Source organism: Chamaea fasciata, unplaced genomic scaffold (assembly GCF_029207755.1).
Source record: "Chamaea fasciata isolate MVZ Bird 193981 ecotype frontalis unplaced genomic scaffold, bChaFas1.0.hap1 SCAF_1, whole genome shotgun sequence".
In the NCBI taxonomy this organism is placed as follows: domain Eukaryota; kingdom Metazoa; phylum Chordata; class Aves; order Passeriformes; family Sylviidae; genus Chamaea; species Chamaea fasciata.
The window spans coordinates 95,666,491-95,682,067 of record NW_027094086.1 but is presented as its reverse complement, the minus strand read 5'-3'; the positions used below and the strand labels follow the sequence as shown (position 1 = coordinate 95,682,067).

The 15,577-nt window shown below is 37.1% G+C and overlaps 1 protein-coding gene across 2 annotated transcripts in view; it reads right to left on the bottom strand.

Annotated features, from left to right (window-relative positions):
- The window catches only part of NFX1 (nuclear transcription factor, X-box binding 1), a 72,721-nt gene that overhangs the window by 17,369 nt on the left and 39,775 nt on the right, over positions 1–15,577 (bottom strand). For both annotated transcript variants that reach the window (XM_066190097.1, XM_066190106.1), the window contains exons 14-20: positions 10,687–10,806; positions 9,942–10,021; positions 9,401–9,631; positions 9,046–9,119; positions 6,368–6,469; positions 4,037–4,078; positions 3,585–3,683 (exon numbers count right to left, since the gene is read on the bottom strand). In XM_066190097.1, the coding sequence (XP_066046194.1) occupies positions 3,585–3,683; positions 4,037–4,078; positions 6,368–6,469; positions 9,046–9,119; positions 9,401–9,631; positions 9,942–10,021; positions 10,687–10,806 (748 nt within the window). The remainder of the gene's footprint in view (positions 1–3,584; positions 3,684–4,036; positions 4,079–6,367; positions 6,470–9,045; positions 9,120–9,400; positions 9,632–9,941; positions 10,022–10,686; positions 10,807–15,577) is intronic.

Genomic DNA, 15,577 nt, shown 5'->3' with positions numbered 1-15,577 from the left:
TTCTAGAAGTGAAATACTAATGATTTATTTGAAGTATTTTTTAATAACTAGCTTCATAACAGTATTTCAAGTCTGTCACTTAAGGGTGAACTTTGTGCTCTGTTCTTAAATAAGCATGTAAAATAACTTTAAAAGTAAGGTTGCTATTTGTTAGGCCACCATCCCCATGGGAAAAAAAGGCTACCCAAAGATTTCATATCTCAAAGCTGGTTAGTAGTAAGTAATCCTTCAAAAAACCAGGCACTATTCCATATCAACACAGTTACCACTTTGTGAATGATGTCAGAATTTAACCAGTCAAGAAGTGCCTACCAAAGCAAGCACAACTATCTTTGGAAGATGACCTACCAAAGTTCTGGATGTTGAAGTGAATGTATCATCAAAAGACCATACAAATGGTCTCAAACAAATGTGCAAAATAACAACATTGAATAGCTTGGCTACCAACATCACTTTATCAGATGCAAGGAACTTAGACTTAGCCCATTACTGGTAAACAAACCTTCAAGATTTATCAAGAGTACACAGACACTGCATGAGAATTCCTTGGTCTTCAGCAGACAGAAGTATAACACTGAGAGAATTGGAAAAAGGACCTGAACTGGGTATAGTTAAAAAGAAAGGGACCCCCAGACACCTACAGTGTGAAATACAGAGTCAGGCCATGTGGTATGAGGTTTTGGAAAAAATATTACAGCAGTAATTTCAAGTTGAAAAAAATCCCAACTCCCAAACAAAAAATCCAACCAACCCTTCAGGATTCAGAGGGTTAGAAAGCACATACTACACCAAATGCCAACTGTGAACACCCAAATTTCAAGGTGAAGTGATTATGACAGGTAAAAAAAAAAGTGTATCAACAATTCAATGAGAAGGTCCACAAGCATGTGATATATAATATTTAAAAGCATATTAAGGAACCAGCTAACACACTGGAGGATACATAAAAATAAAAAAGCCCTTCAGTAGTCTATAAAACCAGAGATTTTCATAGTCCATATAGGGGGGTCTTGCACAGCCAGTGACAAAATAAGAAAATTCTCTTTTGTGTAGCTCCAGGTGGCTAGATATTCCCTATGTTCTCTCCTTCTCCAGTAGTTTTAATTCATCAAATAGTAGCCTCAACATCATTAGTGTCCAATTGGACACTGATACCTGTGCTGGTCTATCCTCTGACTTCATGTCAACAGATCAGCCTGAGCATTTGCTTACACTCTGTGTATTTCTGACGCTTTTTAGAAAGGTCAGTGCTGAGGTGTCAAGCCAGTAGATCTGTATCCCCTAAACTGTGCTCAGTTGGTAGTCATCTTCATGCTACAAGATGTTTCCCCTTGGCAGCAGAGTATCTCCTCATGTAAAGCTACATGGTGGAGACAGTTCTTTTGACTCCTTATCAGATCCTGACAAACATCAGCAAGATTAGCATGCTGCAGCATCACCATGCTCTTCCTGGTGCTCCCTTCTCCTGTCACCGTCCTACAAAGCAGACATATTATCTTGGCATGCTTACACGCACTTATTTTCTTCCTATTGCCTGGAGTTGTACTGCATTTGGGAGCCTTAGAGTTCTGTAATAAAGATTACAGAAGTAATCAAAAAAATCACCTCAAAATCAGGAGTTCTTACAGCCTTCTCAAGTTTTCTTCATTTTTAGGTGTGTATTTCTTTCAGCTCTTGACAATGTATCGGCTACACAGATCAATTAATTGCCTAAAGAAGATAATATGGCATTCTAGTAATGATTTTGGCAGCTGCTACTCTTGAGGCAGTGACTCTGAATGCACAGTGAGGCAGCTGTCGTGTTTCTCAATCATTCTAAGATTCTGTATGTAACTTATGCTCTGCAGAAAGCCACAAGCCCTTAACTCCTGCATCACTGGAGTTATGTGCTCAAGCAAGAATAAATTAATCTGTCAGAAATTATTCAGAATACTGAGCCACCTGAAAAACATACTGTAACAGATACAATTTCTGGATCCTGCCATCTTGATGGAAAGCCAAGCCTTTTGCTAGGCTACTGAGACGAAAGATCATCAGCAGTCAAGGATGAAAATTCATACAGCCACAGATTCACAAATTGCACATTGTTGCTCTTGTAAAGAGAGCTATGTTACTATAAAGAGAAACGAATTTATTTTTAAAACTAGATAAATGAAATCCAGCAATTAAATGTACAAAGCAATTGACTTGAAGACTAACAAAAAACTTCTGCTTTAGCTATGAATCAGTAAGAGTAGCCTTGGTGTATTAGTTTATTGTAAGTTACCAGTGTAAAGTGGCTAGAAAGGAAACACTAGTAAAATCACTGAAAGAATGAGAAGAGGAGGAGTGTGGAAGCATTAAGGTTACTTTTTAAAGTGTCTGTTCAACCATCTGCAGTACAGTGCATGATCCTGGTCAGTTCTGTACATGAAAGATGAACACTGCACTATGGGTAGTGGCTGGCAGAAAGAAGAGATAGAATTTTACTCCGAAAAACCACAGCAGACTACACACATGATGCAAAATTTTCACTTCTTTACTGTACTGAAAGTGTGTGCTCTGTTTTCTAAAAAAGATGAAGCAAAACATACTCAACACACAACTAAGAGAATAGTCCTTAGAAAATAACACTTTTAAGGGCAAATACTAATAAAACAGTAGCTCCACAATGAAAACATTCAGCTCCTATTTTGCAGGAGGCTCAGCAGTTGGAAGTAAATTAAGTACTCAAATTCTGAATGGTTGCTTATGTAAAATTTTCACTTATCTCAACATATCACCAAATCAAATAAAGGATTTTCAAGGAGCAAAGATCCTTACAAAACCATGGAATTTATGCAGCACTAGAATACAGAGGCAAGAAGAAGACATACTAAGCTGTTCTAAAAAAATTAGACCTGGTAAAAACTAATGTCATGCCTACAAACACATATGAGAGAAAAAAACGCTTAGATGACACATCATCTAAACATCTTTTAAAAAATATCTCTGATTCCTCCCTGTCAGTCCAGATTGCAAAGTATTTACTAGTGTGATGTTTTTGATATTACCTTGATTTCACATTGCCACATTTTAGGATGTTTCAGTCTAGCAATCCTCTGTGCAGTCACATTGACATAGGCTTTGCTCTGCATCCAGTGTTTTAATTCCATTTCTTTATTTTTAAAATAAAAGCAGTAAAGCAAAAAAATAAATGAGACTGGTGGAAAGAACAGCAGGCTATGAGAGCATATTTCATTACTTAGCCATCGCTGTTGTCTTTGTTTTGAAATGTCTACAAGGAGCACTGAGGTGGAAGTTGGTTCTGAGTAAAAGCAGTAGAGATGTGAGAAGTACAAGTACAGATTCATAGTGAGAATGGTGTAAAATGACATTGCCACTCTAAATCTGGTCCCATTACAGAAAAAAAGCAACCTATCAGGCATATTTCACATTTCAGGTTCTCAGTTGGGAGGATTTGAGAACTGCACAACTCCTTTGCCTCAACTGATATCTACTGCCAGGACAGCTATTTTTAGAAGAGTAAATGAAACTGTTCCGCACTTCCCATCTTGCTCTCAACACTGCTGACTTATGACACCTGCCATCATTAAAACACATACCTTGCATCTTCTTTTAAAAGGTCACTGTACTTTGGTCCAGAAGAACGGATATTAAAAGGATCAGAATTATCATCTATTTCAAGAGCTTCAGCAAGGCGCCTAAATTTGAGGGTAGAAGGAAAAAACCCCAAAATATAACAAAAACATAAGCAAACAAAATAAAACCCCTCATACAAATCCCCCCAACCTTCTACACATGTCATCGAAGAATAAAGTTACATGTTACTAATACAAATGAATAGCTTGCAAAAGATGTGGTCTGTACATTTGAAACTACTCATTTATTCTAGCAAGATTTCTGATCACTCAATATAGATCTTTGTAACAGGAACCATCTCGACATTTATCTTTTCTCTAGGTCATGATGAAAAAGATTTCTCCTCCACGCAGCATTAACTTTCCAAACCTAGACTACTTCCGTTAAAAAAAAAGTAAGCAAGTTAATTTCCCACCTGTTCCTCTGAAGAGCTAAGCATTCTTCGTCACATTGCAACCTGAATTATGAAAAAAAAAAATCACAATTAGAATCACTGCTGCTACTCATACTTTTCAAGCTGTAGCTTGTTGGTGTCACATTATCACAGTCTAAAGAAGTAACACGACTGTGTGAGAATATTTTATTGTATTAGAACAGGCAGAGCTAAAAATAAACAAGCAACAATCAAAGATTTTTGACCACCCAATCCCTTCTCTAGGTCTTGAACAGGAGCAGCAGTTATCAAAGTCATACAGGAACTGAGGAAAAAAGCTTCTGAACTAGATGTTATACTGATAAATTTTATCATTTGAGAGAAGAATTAAGTTGATAGGAGCATTGAGGGGATGCTAAGAAGGACTGGAAATCAGCAATGGAAGATGTCACCTCCTATGAATCAGAAAAAATTACTAGCCAGGAAAAAGACAGGTGTATGAAGGATTATGATGAACCATAAACATCAGTATTTCAACTGAACCTCTAATTTCTAGTGTCAGCAGAGTTATGAATTTTAGTTTTCTGTCTCATCTTTGAAAAGTATTTCATAATTTTACTTTGAGGGACTAAAATGTTGGAGCAGAATCAGGAGTTCCCCTGAATGTCAGCGGCAGTTCTTCCAAACTTCTTCCCCCAGACTGTGTAAGTTAATTAATTTTCTTGATAATAGTTCCTTACGTTAAAAAAAACCAAAACAAAACCACAACAAAAACAGGAAACAAAAAACAAAACCAAAATAACAACAACAAACAAACAAAACAAAACTACAGGGGAAACTGGTTCAAACTGGTTTATTCAGTGGCATGTATTATCTTTGGAGACAAACAGTTCCAGGATCCAGAACTTCTGATGGCTTTCTTGAAGGAGACAGAAGAAAGCTAATATACTTGCCCTCTTAAGATCAACCTGGTACTGTTTAAAGTCATTTGCTTGAAGAACTATTTTCTCCTCCACTAAAAGAGGAATGTAGCCAATTTAGAGAAGCTACTCTAGGTCTGACCAAATTTGTCAAAAAAAATCCCAAGCTCTAATAAGGAATCTAAGCTAAAGTATAAAATGTCTACAAACAGGACAGGAGAGTGAAACAAAGAAAGAAAACCCTTGCAGCTTACAGAAAACATTCTGTTATTGTAATTGAATGAAGCAGATTTGTACATTACCTTGAAAATACTGAAGTTTAACAATAAACTAGAAATTTCAGACTAAATACTTTATGTACCACCATCTCTTTCCCCCCTGCCCTAGTATTCAGTAGACAAAAAGAGAGAAGGGATAATACTTCCTTTGACAGTCCTTGAATAAAGGCTACCTACCCCAGTTTAGATATCATATTAAAAAAAGACTTGTACAAAGCAAAGTCATCTCTGGTAATTTCAACTGTTCAAGGAAAGGGTGATGTCTGTCCATACAGAAAGATATGTGTTAGTGACTACAACACAATAGCAAAAGTCCTTAATTATGCTGGCACTAGCTTTTGATACAGGAAGTCATGAAGCAATTATATGGGAAATGTCATTATTTTGACTTTACACAATATAAAGGAATATTAGATTTTAACACACATAACGGACTGACTCTGAAGTAATCAAATTCAGTATTAAAAAAAGTAGACATTGTAATAGAAATAAACTAAAATCAGAGATTAGGGACTTCAAAGGCAAAGACTTCAGTCAGTCAAGTTTCTGACAGAAGAACGTTGGAGAAAGTTGACAACTTCATAAAGAAATGATACCAAAAGTAAAAGGACAAGCTATATCAATCCTAAGGAACATCAGGAAAACTTATGTCACAAAATTAAAATCAGGTTTGTGGTGCCAGCCAGGATGACAACACCAAAGCACTGATCAAACTGAAATACAAACATGAATATTTCAAAAAAGGGTAATACAAAATATTGTAAATAGTAAGATGATGACTAGGAGAAAATATGGCCTATCAATAATCCAGAAAGGAACACTAGATTGCTGAAACAGAAGATAAAGTCTACTGTCCTGTCTAGAAATCTGAAAAAAAATCCAAAGGCACTCCAATGAGTTGGCTGAGTAGAAAAAAAACTCTGAAACCACAGTTGTATTGTTCCACACTTAATTATAACAACCAACCAATGACAGAGAACTCATTCCATATGAAAGCAAAACCATGAACCACCACGGAACTGCAAAATACTCTTTTAGCAGTATTGCTGAAGTAGAGTCAGGCTGCATAGGAAGACTAAGTATTTACTTACCACCATATTTATGTATTTTGCATATTACCTGTGCTTCAGGTACACACAAAGGCTTCAAATACGTTACTACATGTATCTCCTTACCTGGCCTGCTTCATTTCTTTTTTCGTAATAAGCCTACTGATTTCCACTGAATCCCCAAGCTGTAGATCTGTTAGCTTAGTTGCTATAGATATAGCAGCTATTCTGAAAAAAAGAGTGGTAGGATTTCATTTGAGGCAACACAAACTTCTGAAAAGTTTATGTATACAAGAGTACAGATTTAACCTCTAGGTGGAAGAAGTAAGACAGGCTGGTCATTTTCCCATTAGATTATAGAATGGAATTCTAATTTAACATCACCAAGTTTCAGGAGTCTAATCTAGTTATGTAAATCAAGAGTTTACTCTCATCTCCCTCAACTAGGAGTAACACTTAGAAATGGACATGCTTCTTATGCAAGTTGAAATCATGCAAGGCAAATACTCTATCCCCTCACTTGCTAATTATACAAACTGCAGCTGACCATATAGCTTTAATTATCATTTTATCTGATTCATTAACTATGTGCAACTAAAATATGTAAAGTGAATTTATAAAGTACTCAGAAATTTGCTTGGAAAATATGGTTAATATAATCCACAAGGAAAGGACAAAATGTCTACTGAGATCATTACTATCTTCCTTATAAAAAATCTTCCCAATTCCCTTTAACAAGTCTTCCCAGTCTCCTTTGCTTGGTAAATTTTGTGTAACTAAAATATATAGGAATTTTTAATGGAAATATCCCACATAAAAATTTATCCTCTTGAACTATATTTTCTGTTACATTCAGATTAAAGAATATGTTTGTTTCTATATGTTTATTTCTTTATGTTTTTCATCACATTCAAAGAATCAACCACCTATTAGGAAAGAGGCTACTCATACTTCATAAAACAAAAAAATCACTGAGAGGCACTTCATATTGATCAGTTGATGCCAAAGGCTAGGTAATAGGACATTAGATGGTATGACATCATCATTTGTGCCATAGGTACAGATATAGCAGCACAGATATTTCCTGTTCCCTTGGGCATTCTTTCACAAACATTCATTGACAAAGCCCAAAGCTGTTTCATTATTTCTCTAAAATTTCTGAGAAAACTTGGATACTCCCCTAATTTGCTGACCTTTACTTTGTTGTGTTTTTTGGTTTTGGTTTTTTTTGATTGTTTATAGTTTTGTTGTTGTTTTGGTTTCGTGATAGGTACGGAAAAACTGCAAACTTGTCTCCACAAAATCAGAATAATCTTTCAGGCACCTGAACTGTTGCAGTTATCAAACTTAGGTGGCACATCACTATCACGAGTCAAGAGAAATTTGTAAGCACATATGATATAAACTGATTTAACTGATATAAACAGTTGCTTTAAACGGAACAGTTCCTTTCTCTCGATTTGGGCTCTGATTAGAGAAATAAATATATATGTATTCACCTTACACATGCAAGAACTCTCATTGGCTTCAAAGAACCATTTTCCTTGCATGAATGTTTTCACACTGCCTGAGCTATAGAACAGCAGAGAAATAACAGCCTTCAAAAGTCTGGACTTGTATGTTATCTTCTGAACTTATCATTAGTGACAAGTATTTGTCAATTTAAACTGGTAATTCAAAGTTGAGTCAGTCTTCTGATTTATATTCATAGTGATGAAAATACCAAAAATACCAAACCTCTGTACATGTATCTTGCATTCAACTTAGTATTGATTACAACTGTTCTTGATTGTTTCTAATTAGCACATTTTTCTCCTTATATTCATTAGGTAATATTAAGTACCTAAGCTAAGCTATCTTCTGTCAGAACTTGAACATGGGCAGTGTTCAGCAGAAACCAAGCAGCATACCCTAAGCTGGGCTAGAATAAAAAAAGAGCCCTCAGACACCATTTCCAAATAAAATCATCATTAAGAAGCTTTCTTTGAAAGACAGGAAGAATCTCAGACTTTGGTCACCCAACAACTAGGACACAGAGCAGAACTTCGGTCACATACCAACTCTCTAGATTAACTTTTTTTATTCCCTTTCAATCACAGCATCAGAATAAGATCTTTTATTATTATTATTATTATTATTATTATTATTATTATTATTACTACTATTATATTCATTTCAGAAGTTTCGAAGCCCCACTTCTCTTCTTTTCCTATGTCCATTCCTTGCTCTCTCTGAGAGAGAAAAATAAGTTTAGACATAGGATTTGGAGAATGTTGCAATAAATAGAGTTGGGTAGGGCTCAGTTTGCATATTAAAACCCAAGATTTAGATGCCAAAGCCCTCCAACCTAAATTTAGCTATTTCAGAATTACTTCAAATCACTCTTTAGCATCCATCATCTCTGCTGACTAGGTTACATCACACATGATTGGAAACTTGGACAGCAAGTTGCACATGGACTGCAATTACCTAAACTCAGGAGCCTGAATCTGGACTTGACAAATTTGTCTGTAACTAATTGCTCTGTGTAGGTAAAACAGAGTTCCACATATGGGAGAGTCAAGCTTTGACACACCACCATAGTTAGACTAACAACAGTAAAAAAATAAATGTGTTCTACTACAGCACAGCTGATATGAAAGCTCAGGGAAATACCAACCCCCCCTCCAAAACCACCATATGTCAAAGTATAAAAAAACATGAAAAATCTCGTGAACTAAATCTATTTAGTCAAGTCTGAAATTTAATCAAACCGTGAAGCAGCAAGTCCACTAAGGAATTGAAAGAATTATTACCATACCAACCTTTGATATGTATTGGATGCTTCTGAGCAAATCATACTCTCCTTTCTTCTTCCACATTCACACTGAAGATCAACCTGCCATATCACACAAGTGAGCAGCTTTTTAAAGTTTTGTCTTTTTATAGCCACGGAGGTGTGTGAAGGCTATAAATTTATTCATTTTAGAAGTCCCTTTTTAGTGGAATAATGGCTAACTAGAAGTGATGAATAGTTTTATTTTTAAAAGAATCAGTATTTTAGGTTTAAAGAAAAAATTGCATGCTATCAATATACAAACGTCACAACTGTTACTGGCCGAGAATTAAACCATACAATTCACCTGTTACTTTGCAGGGAATTTTCTTTGGGTATCTAACCTTTGCAGAGCAGGATGTTGTTGGACAGGGTGAAGAAGGATGACATGGAGCCATACATGGATGATTACAATACAGCCTTGGAATAATACATGGCTGTTTACACTCTTCATCTATAAGACACTCTCCTTTATGACAGATTCTTTTACATTTGTGCATTCCACATTTTAACATTTGATTGCAGCGAAGTCCACAGGAAATGTCAGTGAGATGACAAGGAATATTGCTTCGCAGCTGAAAGAGGAAAGTAAAAATTATCAAGGGAAATCTTAAAGTGATTTTACTGTTCACACCTTCATTTGGCTCTGTCCACGTAAGAATCTTAATACTAAAAGATCTTAGGTCAAGAATGAGTTTTGTTTTATAATATAGTCCAATACAGCAGTTGGTTTGAATGCATGTGGAATAAATCATATACTTCTCTAATTTAATCACATTAAACTCCAACTCCAGTAACATTCCATTTCAAAGAAGACACAAAAATCTAAGCATACAGTCCTAAAAAATTGTTTAGTATTCAAAAACATTAATTGTCCAGACTTACTTCATGCTTGCCCATACACCATTTCTGAGTGAGATAGGTACAGGGGGGACATTTCTCCTCACTATGACATGAATGGTACACTGCAGTCAGAGAAATATAAAAGTTGTAACAGTTTCATTAGTATACTTCAGTTGAATGCATTAAAGCAGACAGTAAAGACTATTAAACATGAGTGTGCATTTCAAAACTACACAACTTATGGGAAGGATGATGAGTCATGAAAGAATAATGTGTTGTTTAACAATTATGATGCCAAGTGTTTATGTGAATGTTCCCTATATGCTCTAAATTAAATAGCAGGTAATATTCTAACTTGTGAATAGAGTTATACTCTCAGGCAGAATTTGTCAGAAACTGTTTGACCCATGCTATTTATTTTTAGATCAGCCAATGTAATTCCAAGGAACATAGAAAATAACTGTTCACTTGATAATCCTACTGTTTCAATAGAGCACTTGATCTTTGGAACACAGCATTTAATATGTTGTGACTAATAAGAAAAAATGCCAGTGCTTTTACCAGTGAGAAGTACCACTAGTAGCATTCATTGAATGTTTTTAGCTGGGTGGTTTTTAAGCGGAAACCTTACATATATATTTTCAAATAGAGCTATGTACACTTTTTTACATTTTGATTAAAAGAACCCCAAATTAGAAAAAATAAACCAACCACACAACAAAATCAACCAATAAGAAACCCCAAACAAATAACAAAACCCCAATCAAAACTGAATGGCCTCACTTACCTGGATGATCACAGTCATGTGGCCTGGTGCATGTTTTTTTACACTCTGGTGGCTGAGTGCCACAGGGTACAGGGGGGTAAATCACAGATTCACCACAGTAACAAGTTAACTCATCAAAACCTGAAAAAAAAAAGTCAAATATATTCTTAATGGCTACATCTATTTGTATGTTTCCACTATGAGAAATCTTTACATAACATACAAATGTTTTACTCCAGCCTTGCTTTTTTTAATATTAAACACTAATATTTGAAATTAGTGAATTTATTAGCTTTATTAGCTCCTAGAGCCATGAAACTAGACTATGATGACTTGGTTAGGAATTATGCTTTGCTTATAGAGTGGTTCTTTCACATCAGTATTTTGAACCGGAGCAAGCAAAATGCTCATGGCAAGTTGAAAGCTTTACTGTTCTACCTTTCACTTTAAAAACAGGAGGTATCTCTTGAATTCTCTTCCAGAAGGCCCACCACCGAAATTTTGTGTTCCAAATTTCCTGACAACCCTTTTTCAGACCAGTGTTTAGATTTTGTCATTTTGCCAAGCCCTGAATATAGTACTAAAAAGATTCCAAAGAAAATTACCAAAAGACAGCAAGTCTTCTTTATGGTATTTGTTATTATATGGATCCTCAAAGGCATCTTAGGAACCTGTCCAAATACTTCAAACCCAACTCTGTATGTTTTGGAAGTTCTCTGTCTCAGACAGTACCCATTTTATTCTGAGAACGTTTTTTTTATTTTCTGTGTTTGGGAAACAAGTTTTAAACTCTTATAAGATCCAAATATCAGTAATAAAGTAATAGAAGTACTTACATACACCACCCCAATGAAAATACTGCACAAAAATTAATACAATTCACTGCTTTTTTCAGACTACAAAAAGCCTGGCAGACTGGCTGGAATGCAAACTACAGTTCAAACAGATAAATGCCTAGAAAAACAGAATCCTAAGAAAACATTTGACATCATACAGAAGGAGATCTGAGAACAAAAAGAGAATATGATTGGTCTATAAATGAATAAAGAGGCAGTTGATTAGGGAAAACAAGGGAAAATGATAGAGGAGGTAAGAGAATAAAGGGGCAACAAAAATACAAAACAACCATTCTAACCAAAGAGGAGATGAGCGTGTTAAGGGAGTGTCTGAATTCAGCATGTTCTCTGACTAACTCTGGAATCACAGGATTCTTCCTTCCTAGTCTATCAAAGCAAAACCTGTTGAACCCTAAACACCTAAATGTTCCTTCTGTCCCACTTCTATAGATACTAATGGCTACTGATCAATATGCAGGTCCAGCCTAGGGCAGGACTGAACACACATTCCAGAGAGACAAGATACACAATACATACATGGCAATAACAAGACCAGATACATAGACTAACACAAAGCCAACTGAATAACAATTCAAGAGGAATACTAATAGCTAAGTCCTCTTCCTTCTCTTCAGCTCATCAGGACTAAAGCTTTTTAGTGAACACACACACACAGAGAATTCACTCCGAAGTCACATGCACACCACATTCATGAATCTGAAATACTAGCACTCCGTCTAACAGCCATGCCTGGACAGACTCCTTTCCTAGGCACTGGCTGAAACCTTGGGTATTTCCAGAGGCAGACCTCCTCCTATTAGCTATTTAATCCACCTTTGAAGCAAACTTGTTAGAAAATTGCACACAAACCCTCAACTTTCCATGTGCTGGCACCCAGATCAAGGGGTCCTTGTAACTTAAGATCACGTTCTCCAGCTGTTTGCACACAGGATACATCAATCTGGTCTCTCAGTTGCTAGCATAAAGACTATGTGCTCCCATGATGTGCAGCCAAGCCTCCAGCTGCTGGCACTCAAGAACTCTGACATACTGAACAGGAAATGAGTCTATACTGAAAGATGTTATCTCTTAACTATGACAGGACAGACAGTGGACATGAGGTGCACAGATCTCTATCAGGTAAGTAAGTTGACCAACAGTTTCATTTGTGCAAAAGGTGTCTTTTTATTTTGCCTTCATTCCATTTGTCTATGCATCCACCTTGATTCTTCCCAAAAAATCTAACAAAGTAATTTTTTACCCATTAAAGTGACTTGAACCTGGCTGGATGCCCTGCACTCACCAAAGCTGCTCGATCATTCCCTTCCACAGAAAAGGGAAAGAAAATATACTAACTTGAGACAAAGACCAGGACAGGTCCCTCATCAAATACTATCACGGGCAAAACACAGACACAGCTTGGGGAAAACTGAGCTTATTTCTAAACTCAGGATACTGAGAAGTAAAATAAATCTTAAAAAACACTTTTCCCCCACCCTTACCGCTCTACACCCTGCCCCCCAGTGGTGCAGGGGTCAGGGAATGGTGCAGTTGATTACACATTGCTCCTACTCCTGCTCAGGGAAAAGAGTCCTTCCCTGCTCCAGAGCTGGGTGCCTCCCACAGGGAGCTCTCCATGAACTTCTCCAACATATGTCCATCTCACATGCAACAATTCCCCATGAAATGCTCCAGTGTAGGTCACTGTTCCAAAGGGTGCACAGGCAAAGCCTGCTCCAATGTGGGTTTCCTGAGAGAGTCAGGGGTCCTACCAGGAAACCTGTTTTAGTGCAAGCTCCTCTCTCCACAGGTCTGCAGGTCCCTGCACAGAGCTTGTTCCAGCAGAGGACTCCCACCAGTTCACAGCCTCTCTCAGGCATCCACCCACTCCAGTGTGGGGTTCCCCTGTGGGCTGCGGGTGGATCTCTGTATTCCTGTTGACCTCCATGGCTGCAGGGGCACAGCTGCTTCACCATGGTCTTTTTTCCCCAACAGCTGCTCTGCTTCAGCACCTGAGCACCTCCTCCCCCTCCTTTCGCACTGATCTTAAGTGTCTGCATAGCTGCCTCCTCTCCTCTCTGGCTGCAATAACATCTATTCAATAACTTTTTTTTACTTCTTAAATACATTATCACGGAGATGTTACTGCTATTCCTGATGGGCTTAACCTTGGCCAGTGGTGGAGCCATCTTAGAACCAGCTGGCATTGACTCTGCTGGACACTGGGAAAGCTTCTAACAGCTTCACACAGAAGCCGATTCTGTAGCCCCTTGCTTCCAAAACCTGGATGCAAATCCAGCCAGTGGCCACTGGCCCCATTCAGCTACATCTGTAACCAAATCTGCTATTTCTGCTATTATTAGTGTGATTATAGCAGCATTACCCAACTACCAGAGTTCTGTTGGCCTTGGAAATTCCACTTTTAAAAAGGTTCCCTATACCTCGTTTCTCCAACTATTTGTGAAGCTCAGACCTCTCTCACCCTTACGGGTAACAGATGTGAAACTTCCTATCTGAAACTTTTTTCAGCTTTTCAATGTTTTGTGTTATGTTCAGAAATTTCTCAAGTCTGGTTATTTTTAATGATCTCTTCCATCAGTTAAATCTCTGGCCAGATCCTACTCATTTGCCCAAGAATCTTGAAGTACAGCAGTTAGTAAAAAGAACTGCAATTTCTGTCTAAGGAGACTAAATTACAATAAATTACAGCAAATTTAGGAATGCTAGGGAGAACAAAATATTATGGGTTAGAAGAAAGAAGTAGAAAGAAAAGTAGAAAATACTCAGAATGTCTATGGACTTCTTGTGGAAAGGAAGCATGGGAAAGAATAGTGCTTTGCTGTCCCTCACTACAAGTCTTGAAACAACCTATAACATTCTGTGCTCCAAAGCTACAAATCTTCCTTAGTCCAGGAAGATGAAAGACTAGACACCAAGGTCTTTGGAAGACCTGAATGTTAAACAGCTACATTGTTGCTTACCATTGATGAAAAATAGTAAGTGAAGAATCTTACAATGAGAAGTCCCTTACTTTCACTAATCAGGATAATGGGGACAGAGTGCAGAGAGGTCTGATCCAAAGGGCATAAATACAGTATCTGGAAACATCTTTTTTTTTATTGCACTGTCTCTAATGCTGACATCATTAATTTTCCCCCAAGAGATGAATTCCTGTCTTGAAGTAGACTGTGTATGCATAAAGAAACCTCAGCTCAGAAAGGCACCACACTTATCAGCACTGAGGAAATTACACTAGGAAAGTAAAGTATCTGGGAATAACACAGAGGTGTAGATGCCCTCAAGTATTGCACCTTGGTCAGCCCTCACCGTTCCTAGCAAAAACAGTAGCAGAGATGAAAGCAGGGGCAAGAAATCCAATCTAATGAGTGGGCAAATTACTTAAAGCTGACTATACCATGGCATTTGATACCATGGCTGATATAAACCAACTGCAAAGTGCTGACTAGACAGGTGAATGATAGTAAATGGCTTTCTGAGTGCTAAGAAGGACTCACCATCAACTACAGGGTCAGAATCATAATGAATCATACATTGTATGCCTCTGAAATCTCAACAAGCAGCATCCACAGAAAGCAGATAAATCTTTAAAGAGTCTTAGTTGATTTACCTCTGGACAGGTTCAGAATGGGAAACTTCAGGGACACAGAGGATTAAGTCAAGCTACAATAATAATAATAATCATCATCATCATCATCATCTGGTTCCTGAAGTATGTAACTGCTTTTTCCTGTATTCAGAAAAAATTCAGCAGGGAAGATTGACCTCTAGATTGTATCACATTCAACAGTGGAGCAATTTACAATGGAGGCATCCCATTCAACAATGGAGAAAATCCTTAGGTCTCCTTTAATCTGAGAGTGAAATACAATCCTCAAAAATACTGCAGTAATGTGGAGAAGTTTAATGACCTTAAATATTAAACTAATGGAATTCAGTGAAGAAAAACAACTGCTCAGAAAAATCTGTGCATTCTGACTCAACTAGACCAGAAGTTACTAACAGGACCTCTGAGACACTAAGATTACTATTTTGCTTTGTCAAGAAAAATGTTTAGA